Source organism: Amblyomma maculatum, chromosome 4 (assembly GCF_055883805.1).
Source record: "Amblyomma maculatum isolate TAMU_Amacu chromosome 4, ASM5588380v1, whole genome shotgun sequence".
Lineage (NCBI taxonomy): Eukaryota > Metazoa > Arthropoda > Arachnida > Ixodida > Ixodidae > Amblyomma > Amblyomma maculatum.
In genome coordinates, this window is record NC_139347.1 from 201459449 (window position 1) to 201478994 (window position 19546).

The 19546-nt window shown below is 46.2% G+C and overlaps 1 protein-coding gene across 5 annotated transcripts in view; it reads right to left on the reverse strand.

Moving 5' to 3' along the window:
* LOC146193995 (uncharacterized) overlaps positions 1-19546 on the reverse strand; it is a 31745-nt gene that overhangs the window by 8104 nt on the left and 4095 nt on the right. For 2 of the 5 annotated variants that reach the window (XM_084602921.1, XM_084602925.1), the window contains exons 2-5: positions 12400-12825; positions 7297-7477; positions 7132-7234; positions 6961-7067 (exon numbers count right to left, since the gene is read on the reverse strand). In XM_084602921.1, coding sequence (XP_084459047.1) covers positions 7179-7234; positions 7297-7477; positions 12400-12480 — 318 coding nt within the window. In that variant the 5' untranslated portion in view covers positions 12481-12825 and the 3' untranslated portion in view covers positions 6961-7067; positions 7132-7178. Of the gene's footprint in view, positions 1-6960; positions 7068-7131; positions 7235-7296; positions 7478-10526; positions 12158-12399; positions 12826-19546 lie in introns of those variants that run through there. The other 3 variants (XM_084602920.1, XM_084602924.1, XM_084602923.1) reach the window with 2 other exon arrangements.

Consider the following 19546-nt stretch of genomic DNA (forward strand, 5'->3'; position numbering starts at 1 on the left):
CTTCTGCAAACGAGAGTACAACGACCCGACGAAACTGTAACGAGTTTTGTTCAAGACGTCCTACGACTTAGCTCCCGTGCCGACCCCCGTGCCACCGAGGAAAAAAAGGTGCGTGCACTTATGCGGGGCGTCAAGAGTGACATTTTCGGCGGGCTTATTCGTGATCCGCCGACTACAGTGGCACAATTTGTAAATGAGGCGACGAACATCGAGCGAGCCTTGGTTACGCGAGCGGACCATTATCGTCGCCTTGCTGGAGGTCCCAGCGTTTCCAACCTTTCAGCTGCTCGCTTTCCTGTCGGTTCCCTCGACACCGCAAACCTACGCGAGATCATCCGCGAAGTTGTACGCGAGGAAATACGGCAGCTGCTTCCACCTGCTGATGGTACGGCATCCTGCGCCCTCACGGATGCTGTCCGCGAAGAAGTACAACGTGCCCTTAATCCACAGTGCTCCGCTGCTTCTTCACCTACTCAGCCCATTGAGACGTACGCGTCCGTTGCTAGTCGCCCGCCGCCGCAGCAGCCACCACCGCCGCCTGCTCGCCGTCAGTACTTGCCTGCACAACCCCGTGTCCCTGTGTACGATCTTCGTCCGCAGCAGCAATGGATGAGCAAGGCTGACGCGTGGAGGACAACCGACCAACGCCCACTATGCTTCCACTGCGGAGAAGCAGGCCACGTCTACCGTCGCTGCCCTTACCGCGAGCTTGGTCTTCGTGGTTTCCAGCGGAATGCTCCCCGCCCGGAGTTCGGCGAGCAACCCCGCGACATCGCGGACTATCTGCGCCGTTCACCACCACCCGACCGGTCTTCACGTCGCGACCTTCGCTCGACACCATCCCGCCGGTACGATTCTCCCCTTCGCAGCAATCGACGGCAAAGCCTGTCCCCTCATCGGGAAAACTAAGCCCGGCGACGTCTGGAGGTGACGTTGCCGAACCCGTTCCTGTTAAAGAGCCTCCACGTTTTTCGCCCCGCTCCCCCACGCGAACCGACGATCAACCCGACGACCTTCCCGACGAACTTCGCGCCGAACTTCTCGCCGAACTTCCCGCCGAGCTTTCCGACGAGCTTTCTGACCAACTTCACGACGAACTCCCCGACGGAGCTTCCGACGACCGTCGCGCCACAGTGTACAATAACCTCGATGTTGTGATCGACGGATACGACGTGACGGCACTCGTTGACACAGGTGCAGACTATTCTGTTATGAGTGGGGAGCTATGCCGCCAACTTCGCAAAGTAACGACGCAGTGGGATGGCCCCGATATCAGAACCGCTGGAGGCCACCTCGTGAGCCCAATCGGCAGATGCACTGCTCGTATTGAGATTAACGGTCTCAGGTGCCCGGTTACCTTTGTTGTACTATCGAAATGTTCCAGAGACATTATTCTCGGCATGGATTTTTTGAGTGATTGCAGCGCTGTAATCGACTTTACCGACCGCCGCCTCACGCTTAGTCAACCTCGATATACCTCGGCGCAAACAAAGCCCCAAGTTTGCACGGCACGCGTCTTGGCGGAGCACGTAACCATACCGCCCCAGTCTAGCGTATTTCTCCCTGTCACGTCCGACCACGTTGCTTCTGGCGAAGTTCTGCTGGAAGGAAGTGATCAACTGCTCCTTGAACGGGGTCTTGGTGTTGCTCGAGGTATCGCGCAGCTGGATACTGGCTGCGTATACGTCCTAGTCACCAACTTTTGTGGCACTCCACAGCGCCTTACGAAAGGCACGGCTCTCGGTACCATGGAGAGCATTACCGCCCCTATTCAAGTTGTTGCCCTGTCGGAAGGTGCTTGCTCATCCTCTTCGCAGCAGAACGATGCACCTTTGGGTGTAAGCATTGCACCCAATCTCTCTGTGAGCGAGAGGGCCGAATTGATAGCGCTGCTTGCAGAATTCCAAGACTGTTTCTCTACGTCATCCGGAGTTCGCCAGACGACCATTGCCAAACACAGAATAATTACTGATGACGCTGCTCACCCTGTTCGTCAGTCGCCTTACCGAGTTTCTTTCAAAGAACGTGAAATTATTCAGAACCAAGTGCGAGAAATGCTGGCCGACGATATAATCCAACCCTCGCACAGCCCATGGGCAGCTCCAGTGGTACTAGTAAAGAAAAAGGATGGCACTCTTCGATTCTGTGTTGACTATCGCCGTCTCAACAACGTCACCAAGAAGGATGTTTATCCCCTTCCTCGCATTGATGACGCACTTGATCATCTACGACATGCCCGTTACTTTTCATCCATAGATCTGAAAAGTGGTTACTGGCAAATCGAAGTTGATGAGCGCGACCGAGAGAAGACTGCTTTTATCACCCCGGATGGTCTATATGAGTTTAAAGTGATGCCGTTCGGCCTCTGTACCGCCCCAGCAACCTTTCAGCGCGTTATGGACACCGTCTTGGCCGGACTGAAGTGGCAAACTTGTCTGGTCTACCTTGACGATGTTGTAATCTTCTCAAGCACGTTCTCCGATCATCTTCTTCGCCTGAGAGCAGTACTACAAGCTATAAGAAGCGCAGGCCTCACTCTGAAGCCAACAAAGTGCAAGTTTGCCTACGATGAATTAAAATTTCTTGGCCACGTCGTCAGCAACGCGGGTGTTTGTCCAGATCCCGATAAAACAGCCGCTGTCACCTCCTTTCCTACACCATCGGACAAGAACGCTGTACGGAGGTTTCTGGGCCTCTGTGCTTACTATAGGCGCTTTGTTCCCAATTTTTCTCATGTCGCTGCACCACTTACTCATCTCACGAAGGAGAACGTCGCCTTCCAGTGGTCAGATGAACAGCAGCGTGCATTCGACCGCCTTAAACAAAGCTTACAGACCTCCCCTGTACTCGGGCACTTTGACCAGGACGCCGAGACTGAAGTTCATACAGACGCCAGCAACAAGGGCCTCGGAGCCGTACTCATTCAAAAACAGAACGGGACCGAGCGTGTAATCGCTTACACAAGTCGAGCATTATCGAAGGCGGAGACTAACTACTCGACCACTGAAAAAGAATGCCTCGCGGTAGTTTGGGCGATTAATAAGTTCAGACCCTACTTGTACGGACGCCCATTTCAGGTGGTTACCGACCATCACTCTCTATGTTGGCTCAGCACTCTGAGAGACCCTTCAGGGCGACTTGCACGGTGGGCCCTTCGGTTGCAAGAATTCGATGTTACAATAGTTTATAAGTCCGGTCGCAGGCACACAGATGCTGACTGCCTCTCGAGAGCCCCTATAGAATCAGCATCTGACGGTAAAGACGACGAGTATGAAGATGCTTTCATAGGTACCATAAGCACGGTCGATATGGCAGCACGGCAGCGACACGACACTGAACTCCGTGAAGTAATCGCCCATCTGGAAGGTCAAGAAGGCACCATTCCACGCGTCTTCTTGCGCGTTCTACCCGCATTACGTCTTCGCAACAATGTGCTATACAAAAAGAGCTTCGCAGCGAGTGCGAGGTCTTGGCTACTGGTTATTCCGGCTGACCTACGTAATGAAATTATGGACGCCTGTCATGACGACCCAACTTCCGGGCATTTGGGATACAGCCGAACACTCGCACGAATTCGTTCCAAGTATTACTGGCCTCAACTTGCTAAGACTGTTCGTCACTATACCAGGACCTGCCGCGAATGTCAAAGACGTAAGACTCCGCCCGTACAACCCGCAGGACATCTTCACCCTATTCCGCCGCCTATGACTCCGTTCCAGCAGGTAGGCATGGACCTGCTAGGACCTTTCCCTACGTCCAACTCGGGACGCCGCTGGATTGCTGTTGCTACGGATTACCTCACACGGTATGCTGAATCGCGAGCTTTACCTTCTGCAACAGCGGCTGATGTAGCGAAGTTTTTCGTCGAGTCCATCGTCCTGCGTCACGGTGCTCCCGAAGTCTTGATCACAGATCGCGGTGCCGCGTTCGTGTCCCAGCTAATGGCGGAGATCTTGCGTTTAAGCAACACGCACCACCGGAAAACTACCGCATACCACCCCCAAACGAATGGGCTCACAGAGCGCCTTAATAAGACTATGGCCGACATGATATCTATGTATGTGGACGTCGAGCACCGTACATGGGACGATATTCTTTCCTACGTAACGTTCGCTTATAACACCGCAACTCAGGAAACAACCGGATTTTCGCCGTTCCGCCTGGTGCATGGCCGAGAGGTGACTACCATGCTTGACGCCATGCTTCCCCATGAGCCGGAGGCCTACTCTTACGACGATGTCCAACTGATATCCCAGCACGCAGAAGAAGCCCGACAGTTGGCACGCCTACGCATCCAAGACCGCCAGCACGTCGATGCACGCAGGTACAACCTCCGGCATCGTGAAGTTCATTTTGCACCTGGTGATAAAGTGTGGGTGTGGACTCCCGTTCGCCGTCGCGGTCTCAGCGAGAAGCTGCTAAAACGTTACTTTGGCCCATACGAGGTCGTTCGCCGTATAAGCGACGTAAATTACGAGGTGATTCCGATTGTTCCAAGCACATCTCGTCGGCCCCCTCATCCTGAAGTGGTGCATGTGGTTCGCCTCAAAACTTACTGTGAACGCTAGAACCACGTATTCTGACTCTGAGCTCTGCTCGATTTAACGTTTCAGTTACGCTGGAGCGCGCATCGGGACGATGCGCCTTCCAGGGGGAGGAGTAGTGTAACCCGCGCTAACCGTGTCAGCTCTGGAGGGAGAAGAAGACGAAGTTCTGCGGAGTGCGCGTGGTTCTGGGACGCCGCTGCTTTTGCCTGGTAAAGCGCCTGCTCTCTGCCTCCTGTGCCTCAACCCCGTCCTTTGACTCTGTCCTTCTGGACTGCCGTCCGGGTAACGAGAGAACCCGTGACAATATTACTTACGCTGGCCTTCAAGTCTTTCAATAAAGAAGATGAAACTGCACTGGTTAAAAAGCTAGCAAAGTTGATATTGACACATGCCATTCATAGACGACGAAGATTTGAACGGGCGATTCGGAAAAGACGACGAAGAAAAACGGTGCTCCGCTTTTGTGCTGCCCTGACTGGCTGTTGGTGTTCTTCGGTGCCAGAGTGCCAGAGCGCCTTCTGTGTAACGTAACGTTACAATATTACTTAACCAGCCTGCCAATTAACACATTTCAGCTGTATTCCGGTGCACAACCAGTGACACTGTTATGGCAAAAAAGTGCACTTCAAACTCAAAAAGCCCATTTCTAAAAGCTGCTGAGTCTTAGGTGAAAAACCCCGCGTATGCATCGCTCTACGACAAGATTGCAAAGACAATAGCCGCTGAACTCTGAAATAGATGCTGACCAAACCATTCAGTCTTGCTGAGTGTGGCCAAACTTTTGCAAAAGTAATTTTTGTCAGAATTAAGCACAAAAAACAAAAAGCCACCTATCAACTTTTGTGAATGCGGCTGCAATAACCAAGCAAATAATGATGTACATTTCTACATCAAATCGTCACTATATGTACTGAAAACTGAACAATAAGTTCCACAGCAACGGGGTTATGGAATTTTTGAACATTTACTAAAGTTGGACAGCAGGACCAGGTGGTGATTTGTACAGACTTAATTGAGGACTGCGACATTTCAAGAAAAAAATTCTCAGGCCAACTTGTGAGTGCAGGAGTGCTGCCTGTGTGTACGCACTAGTAACGCTAAAAGATTAAAATTATGCAATGTTTATGCTACGCTGCATAAATCGTACACTCAATAAAAGCTGTGTACAATCTGATCATATGCAATGTACTGTCAAACGAACCCAAGTGTACCGTTTTATTACACACCGGTATACTGTTTCACAAGCTGTTTGGAAACCATAAAAGGTAAGTTTGACTTGGGCCAATCAAGAATATATGCACTACATGATTATGTTCTTACCACAGGTGCATATAAACCTAATAATTAGTGTGTACCATGCTGACTGGCCCAAGTCAACCCTTGCTTCCATGGTGTCCAAACAGCTTTCGAAATGGAGCATAGGCCACCTCTGCCATGGACGTTTCCTTGGACCACCACTTTTTGGCCAACCAAACAGCACCAGAAGCCAACTCGGCCTTGTTTACAGCAGCCACCGCGGTTGGTATCCTCAGTGCCTCTCACTTATGGTTTCATCACTTGCCATATTTATACCTATGCCGTATTTGTACAAGTATTATTATTAGTTATTGCTACTGTCAGCCCTGTGTTGGGCTTTTACAGGAGCGGTAAAAAAAAAAGTGAATAACAAGTAGCACATCCTACGCAGCATCTGAAATAATGATAAGGTATCCCCACTGCGTTCCACTTGTCACACCCGTTGCACCTCACGTCATACTGCGCAGTGCACACTACCATGCTCTGTGCCATGCTCCACAACATTCCCATAGTTTCTTTTACCCGAGTAGACAGAAGAGGTACTTTAAGCCTCCACACATTCAATCCAAAGTCTTGAGTGCTGCTGTAAACTAGCAAACGTGAATATGTCCAAATTTGCTAAATACAGGGTAAATAAAATGAATATGCTTTACGATAAAATGCAGAGAATAAATGCAATGAGACACGAAGTGCCGGTCGGTTTGCTTTACTCTTGTGAGACAAGACGAGGCAGCACCTACCACCTAGCAGCGTTCGGTCAACACTTAGTCTTCCTCACAACTGAACATGACCGGTGATGATGGATATTTACAGATGTAGATGATGTTCACCCATACTGCTTAAAATACCCCTCCTTCGGGTGAAGTGCCATGGGATATGCCCTGAAACCAGTGTGCAATTATTCTGTTCAGAACTATAACTACATCAGGTAGATTCCTCTGGTAGAATGGGATTTCATTGCTTTTTCTTTTCGGTTTTATTTCTTGTTTAAATGCTAGTTTAAGACATATAATTATCTAAATACTCCACTAGTTGTCCACAAGGCTTTTGCATACGCAATGCACCCAGGCCAATCTCCCAATGCCATTACGACTGAAGACATCATAACCATTACCACCTTTTGACCGCCAGCACTGGTTGCAGAAGAGAGAGGTGCAGCATACAGCCATCACCTAACGGAGACATGCCACGTCCCAAGCCATGAGAAATGCGGTGACTGCGAGCCTGCAGGCAGAGATGAAAACATTCAGAAACCAAGCAGGTGTGAAATGTAAGGACCTGTTAGTACCTGAAAGTGTGGCTGTGACTGGCCAGTTTGGGAGCAGACATCTTCCACTACAGGTTGCAAGTCTGTGTGCCTCTCGCCCACGAAAATACCACTGTCTGCGTTGCTGCAAAATGACATGAGGGAGCATTGAGTATGATAGCCAAAAGTGAGAACTACCGTGCTTACCTTCCTGTTCTGTTTCCGTCTGTGTGCTGACTCCAGGCACAGAAAGAGTAATCACGGAACAACCACAGGCAGCACAGGCATCCAACCCTGTGCCAACACTCACTTCTTTCAAGCCTGGGACGTGCTCTTGGTTACCAGCAGATGCATATGGTGTCCCAGCTGCAAATGTGATATCTTTATCCTGAAAAATAAGTAAACAAACAAACAGGTCACAAATACATGCAAGTCTTCAAGCTGCAGACAACACACTGTTCTTATTTTTGCATTTGCACATTCTGCAGTCCTTCTGCTACAAACTGCAAATGTGGATGCATGAAGGGTAAGGTTAGGGTTCCAGCAAGCTGACTGCACATCTGGCATTCACTGGCTCACAGCAAACAAACAGAGGTGCAGCTACTTGGGAGCACATGGTTTTATTAGACAAAGATCCATTTAAAACACCACAACACTGACCCCAATAGAACCTCTAAATACAGGCCAATGGAACCATGTGCAGAATGCAAAGGACTGTGCGCATTTGTGACAAAGCTAAGGGCACTGACGGGCTGCAAGCCAACGAAAAGACAAAATCGCCCCACTGGTTCCCATAAGAAAACCAGAGAAAAATCGTCCCAAGTGGTGCAGACGAGGGTGTCTGAGCAACCAACTGCGCAGTGGTTACCAATACTACTAGAACCAGCTTCAGTTTAACTCCGGAGCGCCGTGCGCCGCCGCCGCTGCCTTGCGTAGCAAGTGGCGTTGCAGTCGAACCAGGCTGCATCACAGCGACCCAATTTGCCGACGGCTGTAGCCATTTCAGTGGTACGCGAGTTCAAAGCGCTGACTTGACGACGTGGAACCTAGCGGCTCCGAAAATATTGTGAATTTAGTGTTCCTGTTTCCTTGATTTTTTTTTCATAGTTCCCTGAGTTAAGTAAGAGATTCCATTTATGTGGGCGGCATGGTTTGCTCAGTTGCCACTGCACTTAATAATGGTAGCGAGAGGAAACAAAGCACTTTATTATTCCTGCCTAAGAGTTCACTTTGAAAGCTTGTGTAAGAGAAGTCCCTTTCCGTGATACTATGCACAGTCAATCAATGGACAACTAAAGCATGCACTGAAAGACCCGGTCCATGCTCACCAGGCCCATTGCTTTCCGAAAATTCATAGAAACAAAGAAAGGAAGCAGTGCGCGGTGTGAAGAACTTAGCGCGACAGTTTGAAGAGAAAAAAGAAGACGTACACAGCGTGGTAGTCTATGTTTGACTGTGCCTCCATTCCTCTCCAAGTTGCCACGCTTTCTGTTTACAGCAAAATATAATACCAACTTGCCTGGCAGCATGTTTAGTGCAATTAGTGTACTGAAAATTAGTGTATTGCAATCGTACTCGATACAAGCCGTCCAAAGATATGACTTGATGCTGTAGAGTAACATTCTCATATAATCACAACTAATTATGATAATTAATAAATAAGTGCCGTTATATTCACAATAAGCTATCTAAAGATATAGGATTTGATGCTATAGCATGAAGTTCAATTTTTAATCATAACTGGTAATTAATGAGAACAAATAAGTTCTGCAGTTAGTCCAGCAAAAGTATACTTTACAAAGCAATCCAACAATATAATACCTAATGATGTAGTGCTCAATATAGTCAAAACTAGCTAATTAACGGGTAGCAACAGAGAGCTACAATTAGTCCAGTGCAACCATATCAACATAAGACAGACAGCCACTGTGGAAATAGCCGTGAGCAGGGTTCTGCATTAGGGGAAGCGGTGTTTCACCCCCCCCCCCCCCCCCCTCGACCAAAGTCCCTACGGCCACAATGCAGCGCAGAGATGAGGATTTATTATCAAACATTTATTTTGACGTAATGTAATTGAAACATAAAAAGAATAGTGTGAGCTTAAAATTAAAACAAGCTTCACCATGAACACAGAATTGAAAAGTGCGCGACGACACGCTCTCACAACGGTTCTTTGAGTCTTCGATCGGCTTTCCGCAGCTAAAAATGGCAAGTGAGCAGATCTTGCAATACAACATCACCAGTCCTCAGCTGCCAGTATAGTAAATACAAAAATACCTGCATGGAAATAAACTTATACATTTACAACTGACGGAGCAGACTTGACGGGTGTAGCACGCTTCCCTGTGTGGCGGTTTCCGTGTGTTGGAGGCAATGGGCCATCTCCCCGCAGTGCCGAAATCGTGTGAATTAATAGCATGTGTGTTTCCCCGTGTGTCGGCTCCCCCTGCTCACAATCCCCTCTCACCCCACCCTTCTTGTCGGCAGTTGAAAAAGCCGGAGAGCAGGGGCCAGCGCCCTACCGCCCCCCACAGAAGTTAATCGTTTTTAGCGGGCGTCTGGCGACAAACTTGTGCAAGTTTCCTTCTTTTTTGCTACTGGAGGTGAACGGCGCTTGAGGGCGAGAGGAGTATAGGGCTGGACTAGGTGACTGCGAAAAGGGGGAAGATGGGCTTTTCTTCCCCATTCTTTCTTCGAGCGTTGTACAAATAATTTCCATGCTGAAGAAACAGCAAAGCCTTTGATTTTGACATTTTTTGCTGTGTCGAAAACAGCAGCTGGTGGCTGTCAACCGACTAAGTGCATATAAGTAGTGGCGGTCCACGGTGTGTGAACACTGTAACAGAAGATACGTGAACATGTCATGCGGCTACTACAGGTGTCTAATAAGCCTCTCGGTGTGACAAAGTTCAATGCGCTATGATTTTTTAGATAGAGTGAAACTGGATAAAAAAAATAGCAGAGCTCGAGGTTTTTGTCTAATCTTCGCTGCACTGTCCACTGCAATGAATAGAAGCTGATGTTGAAGGCAATATAAGAGGTTTCTTTTTACAGTTTCGAAAACAGCCAAATCCACCATGGCAGAAACAAAGCAAAGGGCAGTATTTTTTTTTTTTATCCACAACAACACACTAGAAGGTTATAACTGACCGCTTTAAAAATCTTTGGGCAAACTCCTCCGCGAGCGGTCTATGCCCGCATGGTTGAAAACAAATTAACCAAAACAAAAAGCAAAAAGCGTAGCACACCCGCCCTACCCCCCCATCTTTCTCCCCCTACCCATCCCCTGCCAACCCTCTCCAATCTACCAAGGAGTGAGGAGGGGGGGCGTCAAGAGGAGTTGTCGGCAATGGGAGAAGGACAAAGGGATTCTGAAATCCCGGGGACTCGAAGGCGGGGAAGGTAACGCATTTGCAATACTGCATGGGAATAACGACCTGGGTTTCGACGCTGTCTTGTTCCATGCACACCCCGACTTGGCGCCCTCATAACAGCATTAGAGGGTGTGGCCACACCCTCCTCCCCTCCTGTGAGCATGCCTATGACTGCGGACACATTCTGCACATACATTTTGTACACAGTGGGTAAGAAACAAATAACGCTACGCATTAAAATTGCCCACTGATCAATATGCATGCACACTCATTTCATTTCAGATTGCTTAACCAACAAATGGGAATACACAGTCCCTATTAATTCTACCAAAATGAACGGCCATCAGGTCCTCACGACGCTATTTTGATACTTTCCTATTCCTGTTGCCAAGTGTGGCGGGGCAAAAATTGCAAAGCCCGCTATCGAAGCTTTTTGACGCATATACAACTAGTCTTAATTAAAATATGCACACATAGCCAGTTTCTCAAAAGCAAGCGTGTGGCGTTTGATTGTTTGCACAAATTGAGCATAATATACTAGAAAAACATAGTCTTTCCTGTTGGCAAAAACCAGTCAAATATCCCGTGCACGCTGCTGCTACACTTTAAGAATAGTTTCTCGCTAGGTTTTAACTGTTTTCTGACTGCCAATTCGGTCGCAGCTACTACAACGCTCACATTATTGCTTCAGACAAATTAATACTTCCGAAATATTGCCCTTGGCCCATCGTCGCTATCGCTCCAAGGCGTCATCAGGAGCCGGCTTCGACCGCTGTGCCACTTACCCTAGAAAGCGGCCGGATGCCGCCCACGATGTACAGCGGAGGCAGGAAATTTTCAAACTGAAGCTGGTTCTAGCTGAAGCTGGTTCTAGTAACGTTGGTGGTAACTGCACAGTCTAGCTTCCAGATGTCCAGGCCCATGAGCAGATTTTCACTTCTAAAAACGCTTTTATGGATGCACTCTGACAAAGCAGCCAGAGGTATAGCAAGGGGGGTGGGGGTTCGGTGTCAGAACATCCCCTGAATTTTTTCTGAGCTATGCATTCCTCCCATACGTTCGACATTTTTGTTTTGACTATCATTTTTCAACTGGCAGCGTATAATACCCTCCGAAAAACATTTCTGGCTACACTACTGAAAGCAGCACTTCAATCCCTCTCTCAAAATTCAAGCTGTACCATGCCAAATTTGCAGAAATAAGAAGACTATGCACCATAGCATGTTGCAGTGGTGAGCTTGTCTTATTGATACGCAAATAGCCACATCCTATTTGCAAGCACTATGCATTTGCTAGCCTGGATTATACAACTGGATACCAAGCACTAACATCTTTTGGAGCCGTGCAGCATCCAGAAACTTGGGGATTTAAGCTTAGCAAATGACACCGATCAGCCACTGTCATATATAAGTACAATGTCTGCAGTGTGCACACAACCTCTAACGAAAAGCGGCTTTTCTCAAGAAAACCAACTTCCAAAGTCCCAAAGTGAGCTCTGCAGAGAGTAGCAAAGCATATGTGGCTCATGAGGCTACAGGTAGAAGAAATTTGCAGTTCTGTAAGCTACACGCAGCAATGTGCAGCAAACGCTACAACCTGAAGCCATGGTGCTTAAAATGGGGTTAGCAGCTACCTAGAGGTGTGCACACCAAGCACACATCCCCAAATTTCAGCAAGTGAGCAAACATTCCGGAAAAGGAGATATGACTGCTGTCCTAGACCTCTTGACAAACAGCAAGAATGAGCAGACTGCCTAGTGATATAATGTCCATACCATGTCCCAAAACAGGCCATGCCATCAACTGATCCACACTGCTACAAGCAGTGTCGAACCTATGTGAGAAATGGTTTGAGAGATGTGCTGGCCTTGAAAAACCACTGACATAATCTGTGCAACAAACTGTACAAGGAAATGCACTGGGTCTGTGCTACGCACCATCAGCCTTAGCTGCTCTTTGTATGCGTCTCGGAGACGCCCGCTTGTCCGTCGACGAATACATAGTCCAGACCTCATCATGAAACGTGTCACCTATGCTCGGCTAGCAGAGAACTCATTGTGAGGAATTCCCTCTTGCAGCAATGTCCCGTGCTTTCATCTGTAATTTCCTCACAGTCACCGCCACTGACTGGTCTCGCAGTTCTGCGGCAAAGGCCCTCACTTCTTCTTCTAACTGGAAAAACTTTCTTTCTAAGGGCATAAAAAAACGATCTCGCTCCATTCGCCACCACCTGACACAACTTTTAGCGACATCAAACTCTCGTGCTGCCACAAAATTGTTCGATGCCTCTGCACGTAAGATGACCCTTTTCTTAAATGTGCCGATGCTTGGCATGAAGCATGCATTGTTGTAATGGGTGCACACTGCAGGAAGAAGATAACAAGAGAGATGAGAAACAGGAAATATGAGATTTAGCACCGTACACAAAGGACAAGAAAACAATATGAACCATCAAAGCAAGGGGTGGGTTAAAAAACATCATGAGACAGCGCAGGGCAAATCCCCAAGGCAGACGGTCGATTGCGAATTGCCAGCAGTAATGTGCCCTGGCTTTGCAGAACCAGACTTCTATTTGCCGACCGTCCCATTATGCTTACTATAGATACCAGTTTTGCACTGTAGTTTCTTGTGGTCAAAATGTGGTGGTCAGCACGCACACCAAATGTTTCTCATTCGTTTCCTTCATATACTTCCTAGCAATGCCACCCCTAGCAGGCCTACCAATTGATAAGCAGGCAAGTGAAAGTCCCACCACGACGCTTTGAACATTACTTGATTTTACCAGCTTGTTTTACACTAGAGGCAAAGGAAGGTGTAACCATCAGTCGTCGCAGCCATAGCACTGATTGCCACACTGGGTTTATTTCGAAACACTTTGAGCACTTCAGAAAGAGGAGACACGAGAAACTTTTGCATTGCAACGATAACAGACACAAGAGATGGATGAACACAAGGGTTGAGCTACGCATTATGAAGAATGCTTAACATGAACAGATGTGAGGGAAGAGGAGAAACTGCACAACGTGGGTGCTAGATTTGAAGCAAACATTTATTGCATACCTCGCCCAAGCCCAGATTATAATTCCCCATGCCCTTTCTTTATTTCTCTGAAAAAACAAGGAGACTAACACCACAAAACAGTAGTAGTAAGGTTAGCAGAAAATATCAGGTATCAGTGCAGAACACTGGAGGTCAGTGTGATGCAGTCAAAATGAAAATTTAGTATCACAACAGCAAAGCCAGCATGCCAGTTCCTGTTGACCTCAGGCTAAGTTTTAATGATGACATTCAGTTCAACTCACTTGTGGACGCCACAGTGGTGCTTCTACTGTCATGCAGCATGGGCCGGGCACTTATAGCTTTTTTTTTTATCTACCCATCCTTGCAACTGTCATGTGCAATGCACCTTAAAAGCTTAGATGGTGGCAACCAAGATGCCATACAGCACAATGAACAAGGACAACATAAAGGGTATGCATTGTCTCTGCAACAACACAAAAAATACAATGTTCCCTGCTGACCAAACATGCTAATTCAGTTGGGTCCACATATACCCACATTGCGACTACAAAATATCTATCTCAATTGTACTACTTTTGAATTATTACTGTCACAACAAATCATGCCTGCAAAGAAAGACAAGCAAAAATTTACATCCAAGGAAACCATATTGTAACTACCATAAAATACTGACCAATGAAACAAAACAAAAAAACGGATTCCTATGTTTGCTTTGCATGCCTGACTCGATATATTTCTACGCAAGTTTGTTCGCATATCAGCACATACTTCGCTCTTAAATTTGTCAGAACTGTGCCTCGTATAGGTGAGTACTCAACTCACATGCACAAGTGTGGACACTGCCTCCAGTGCAGGGTCTACAATGTTTCCTTTGCTTCAGAATGAGGAAGGAGAGAAGAAAAAGGAAATCAGCTACAGGAAAACTGAAAGGCGCGTGCTGTTTTGTCTCCATTTGGTCACAGCAATGTTTTCATCTTTCTGTTTGTGTGTGTCTAGCATGCCACGCAAAACTTTGTACGTTGACAACTATGCTCTCTGGAAATAGCTGAAAAAGCTACCTGCCTTGACCTGCTATGGTCACCTGTTAACCCACTGAGAACATCAGAAGCAGGCATTCAGTTGTAGCACCCATTTAGCATGCAAGCCTGAGATTGGCCTAGGCCTGTCAATGTTTCTGGTGACAAATACAATGGCGACAGCTGCTGCCGACAGCATATCTGCATGGAACGACAAAAATGTGCAATAGAGCGGTGCATTTCCTGTGTTAACACCTTTTTTCTTTCCTTTATTTTTCTTAAACATACAATCAATACTCACCTCATCTTGGAAGAAGCAGCGCAAAAAAACGGGACGAAGGAAGAGAGACACACACATTTTTCTTGTTGTGTTAATAAATACCGTAAGTTCATGCAATTAACTTCTAAGAAAATTTCTGGCGCTGTAGATACTTTGAATATCGCGTTTTAAAACTGCAGTCCAGTGCTAGTTTGAAACTACATCAATTTTGCCTACAAGCAGTAAAATTATGTCGTTGCTTCTTTTCTCTGTGTGCAAAGGGGGAGAGGGCATCTCTAGAATCACAACTTCTTGCGATTACTTCCAATAAGTTAATGAATAGACTCATGCTTGTTCAGTCTTATTTAACCAGCCAAAGGACGAGACACAAGGAAGAAGAGGACAGGACAAGGCTGGACTAGCAACTGAATGTTTATTGAACAGAAGAAAACAACGAAGACTCGTTCCGAAAAGCACGCGCACAACCCAACCGGTGGAATGGCAGGAAATTGAGAAGATGATGAAAACGAAAATTCAAAGCCTTACCAACTTGCCCAGTCATCAATCTTGTTCAGTCATTTCCTTTCGCAGTGTTCACACCCATTCTCACTGATTCCTTTCAGTAAACTTAATAACTCTTCACATCCGACACTGTTTAAGACGACACAGCAACAAATTTTTTTACATTGCTATATACGAGAGCGCGAGAGTGCCGATCTGGAGCTATGCTCCATGCCATACCTCAAAAGTAAGACACTAAGAAAAGAGCTTCTAATCAGGTGATGACAGAGACCGCTTATTCGTAACCTGTGTTCACTATTTCATTTGACTTGAGTAGCCAAACTTCATGCACTGCATGAACAGGCTGCCCAGGCTAGCAGATTTCTGCATGTAATGGAGGGAATCTACGCAGAACAGCAGTAAACATAACACCCATTGCATTGCCTGCTCCTATGCACTGAAAATTTGACTAATTTGTTTGCATGACAGGAACTATGCCCTGAAAGGACGCACTGCTAAACACAGGCAAGCAATAGTGCTTGTGAGCAAGATGACGGTGCTGACACACTTGTTTCATAGCATTAACAAGTGAATTTCGCATAACACAAACGCATTCTCCAAGGTAATGCGTGGCTTCATAGCCAAAGCTATCGTAATGTAGTCATAATTTTACTGTAGCCATGTAGAGTGCAACGGCAGCACGCAAAAGCTACGTGTGTGTCGGCCGCTCCACGCTTCCACGCCACGTGTAGCAGATGCGCCTGGTATCGCCCGGCAAGGAGCAAGAGTTGACTGCAGCATAGATGAGATGATGGATCAATGATCACTTCAGATAACATGCATTGTCCCTTGATGACGTGCTTCCCAAAAGCAACCTAGTTCTCCATTGTCGATAGTGAGAAGGATGCGTTCTGCTCTTTGAGCAGTGTGCAATCCTCAAAAGTTATCCGGACCAGCGCACGAGGGAAATCTTCGAAGCCCTTACCATCGCACCCAAAGAAGCCTCACGTGCCAGCAAACCATCCTTATCATTGTCCCGCCACGAGTTGGCCTATCTTAACACCTGAATGACAAGCATAGAGTCTTTTTTTTCATTGCTGTTTGCTCTTTCCTGCTTCTGTGCATCTGTCTGTCTGTGTATTTATTCACTCAGCAGTAAATACAATCAGTTGCTAGTGAATGCTCGTGTGTGTCTCTCTTCCGTTTTTTTACATTTCTTTTTACAAGATGATCTGTAACCAACTTACCGAGACACACTTTGATCAGTCACCTCGCATCATCAGATTCTCAGATTCTAATGAAGAAAGAGCAGTGGTGCAAAACTACATTCCTTGACGCTGAAGCTTCTCAAAAGTGCCATGATAATTAACAATATATATGATCCATCATTCCTAGCAAGCTTTCACTGAAATGTTTCGGTACAAGGCACAGATGAAGCAAGCACTGACAAATTCTTTGCCAAAACAAAGTTAGGAAAACAAGCATGACCCGAAAAAATGGCTAGATCGGGAGTTACATAACTCCAAAGACTTCTGCCATTCGCTATTGCCATTGCCATTGGCTGCTTTCAAAGATCATGTTTCCTGCAAACAGAGAACTCAGCAATGTGACAAGTGGCAGTGGTTCCATGGCCCTTAGTTCACAGTGTTTTGTCGATGAGAGCCACACATGTGGTTAATGAACAAGTCCAACCCAGGCTCAAAACCCAAATTCAGGCCCCGCCACAGGTACAAGACTGCTGTCCCAGCCTGCTGACATGGGTAAGCCTCAACCAGGCCAGTGCTCCAGCCTCACAAGCCTCATATTTACGTGCCATGCTGGCTTCATATTCATGCCATTCAGGGTACTGACGAGCTGCATGTCCCCTCCTTGCAATGTTGTTAGCGCAGCGAATTTCTGAACTTGCGCGCCTCGGTAATGCACAAAGTACTCGGCTGCTGTAAAAGTGTATTCATAACCAACCCGTCACAGTGATTACGGCATTCGGCTGCCTGGCACAAGGACTGCTGGATCAAAGCCCGGCAGAAGTGACTGTATTTAGATGGAATCAAAATGCAAGACGCTCGCCTGCTGTGAAACGACATCACTTCAGCATCACAAAGCTCCTCGTCTGGCATGAACAAAGTTCACATTGGTGTGAAAAACTACATGAATTGCTAATATAGCAGAAGAAACTCTTTTCCGATACACCAGCCAGAGTAGATGTAATCTATAAATAGTTTCAACATTTTAATTTACTGCACATGCCTGAGTATTTGAGACAGTTTTAAGGTCCTCATATATGTCCATAAGATAATGAAAGGTGTAACTTTACGAGATAGGAAGCGTGCAGAGAGGGCCAAAGGAATAACTCGAGCTACTGTCATTCTAATGGAAATCAGGAAGAAGAACTGGCCACGGGCAGGGCATGTATTGCAAAGAGAGGATAACCGATGGTTGCTAAGGGTAACAAATTGGATTCCAAGGGAAGGAAAGCATAGCAGGAGGTGGCAGACAGGTGGGTGGATGAGGTTAAAACGTTTGCAGTGAGGTTAAGTGGCTGTAGCTAGCACAAGACCGGATTAAGTGGAGGAGTATGGGAGAGGCCTTCGCCCCGTGGTAGGTATAGCCTGGCCAATGATGATGCTATTCAGAAGTTAAATTACCATATCGCATCTGCACTGCAAAATAGCAGCCTTCACAAAAAAAAAAGCTTACACAAATTTCTTCTTCATTATGCCACTCTATAAGGTGCTCCTGCTCATTTGGTAACACAAAGAAAAGAAACAGCTCCTTGTTGGACAAGCGGTAAATAAACACATCGAGGGCCCCTTCATTAGAGCATACAATGAAAATACACCCTTGCGTCAGCTATCATGCACAAATGTTCCTCAAGCTCTTGCAGCGCGCATTCTTGCAGTCTCACCTCTTTTGTTGGCTTCATAGACTGGAGTGCTGCAGAGTGTCTGTGCCAGTCTTGAATCAATTTTCGCTCATGGTAAACTACCTCCTTGCTTTCTAGTACCCATTTTCTAGTGCATGATGGCAAGCAAATTGAAAGATTTATTGCGGCTGCCGCACTTTGCAGGTCATAGGTGGAGCCATGCCAAGCAAGCAAATCTAAACATATTGCCCGTTCCTACACCAAACTTCTTAGCCAAGCCAGGCATCTTCTGCACCAGTTATTTCATAATATTAATGCCAATAGGAGTTGCACATAAGTACACAAGATGCAGGACATCACAAACAAGTTGTGCATGGCATAATCAAGATGTATACAATAACCACACATACCCTATACCGATTTTCAAACTGAAATTCCTACATCAGCTTTATAATGAACATTTCAAAATATCCCAGTCAATTTAACCTCAAGGTCCAATAAACATTCATGAACTAAGCACAACAGAGCATATGCAATATGACAAGCCACAGGTCATAATATTTCTGTAGAAACATTGTTACTGTAAAATCATACTCTGGAATCATGTCTCATATGGCTGTAAGTTGTTCTATTACTAATGTTTTAAATGAATCCTATAAAAACAAAATTTCATTTTTTTTTAATTTTTTTTTTTGCTTAAAGTTCAAGCACTTAGGATATTCACTTTGAGCATATCTTGTTGGGTGGAATTGTTCCTACACATATTTCTTGTGCTGCATTTTGTTTTTTCCTAAGTGAGAGAGTGAGAGGTCATTATTGTAACTGCTACTGGCTGGGCTCAAGAACAGCAAAAAAGGAATGTGTAAATAATAACATATGATAATAAATATATAAAATCGCTCATATGCATATGTAGCATGGAGCACTGATCAGAAGGCCAGTAATGACAGATGTGCCGCATCGTTATAGGTCCTGCACAAGGGTACTGTATCAATAAGGCTGGCCCATCATCATTATAAATGTAATAAAGCTAGCACATATGAAATCTGGCTGCCTAAATTCAATCAGTGATTTCAAATGCCATTTATTAACTGTGATGCAGTCGTGACTTGTTGTTAAAAACATCTTGGTTCCCAAGTAAAACTGTTTACAAAGTGAGTCGTCTACAATAACAAATAGTGAATAAAAAAATTAGGTGGTGGATTAGTTTGGCTAAGCATGCATATAGATCCAGAAGCATTATTTAGAATTTGTTTGGATGAATACTGCTGTTTAGCTTTGCTTTGCTATGCCACGTTTAAGCATTTAATGGGTGCTCTAGGATTCTATTAGGATGTAGGAAGCCTAAGTAAGGCTATCAGTGCAATCATATTGAGTAAAGCTGAGATTTGGCGATATGGACTCATTGTAAGGGAACAGCGCAA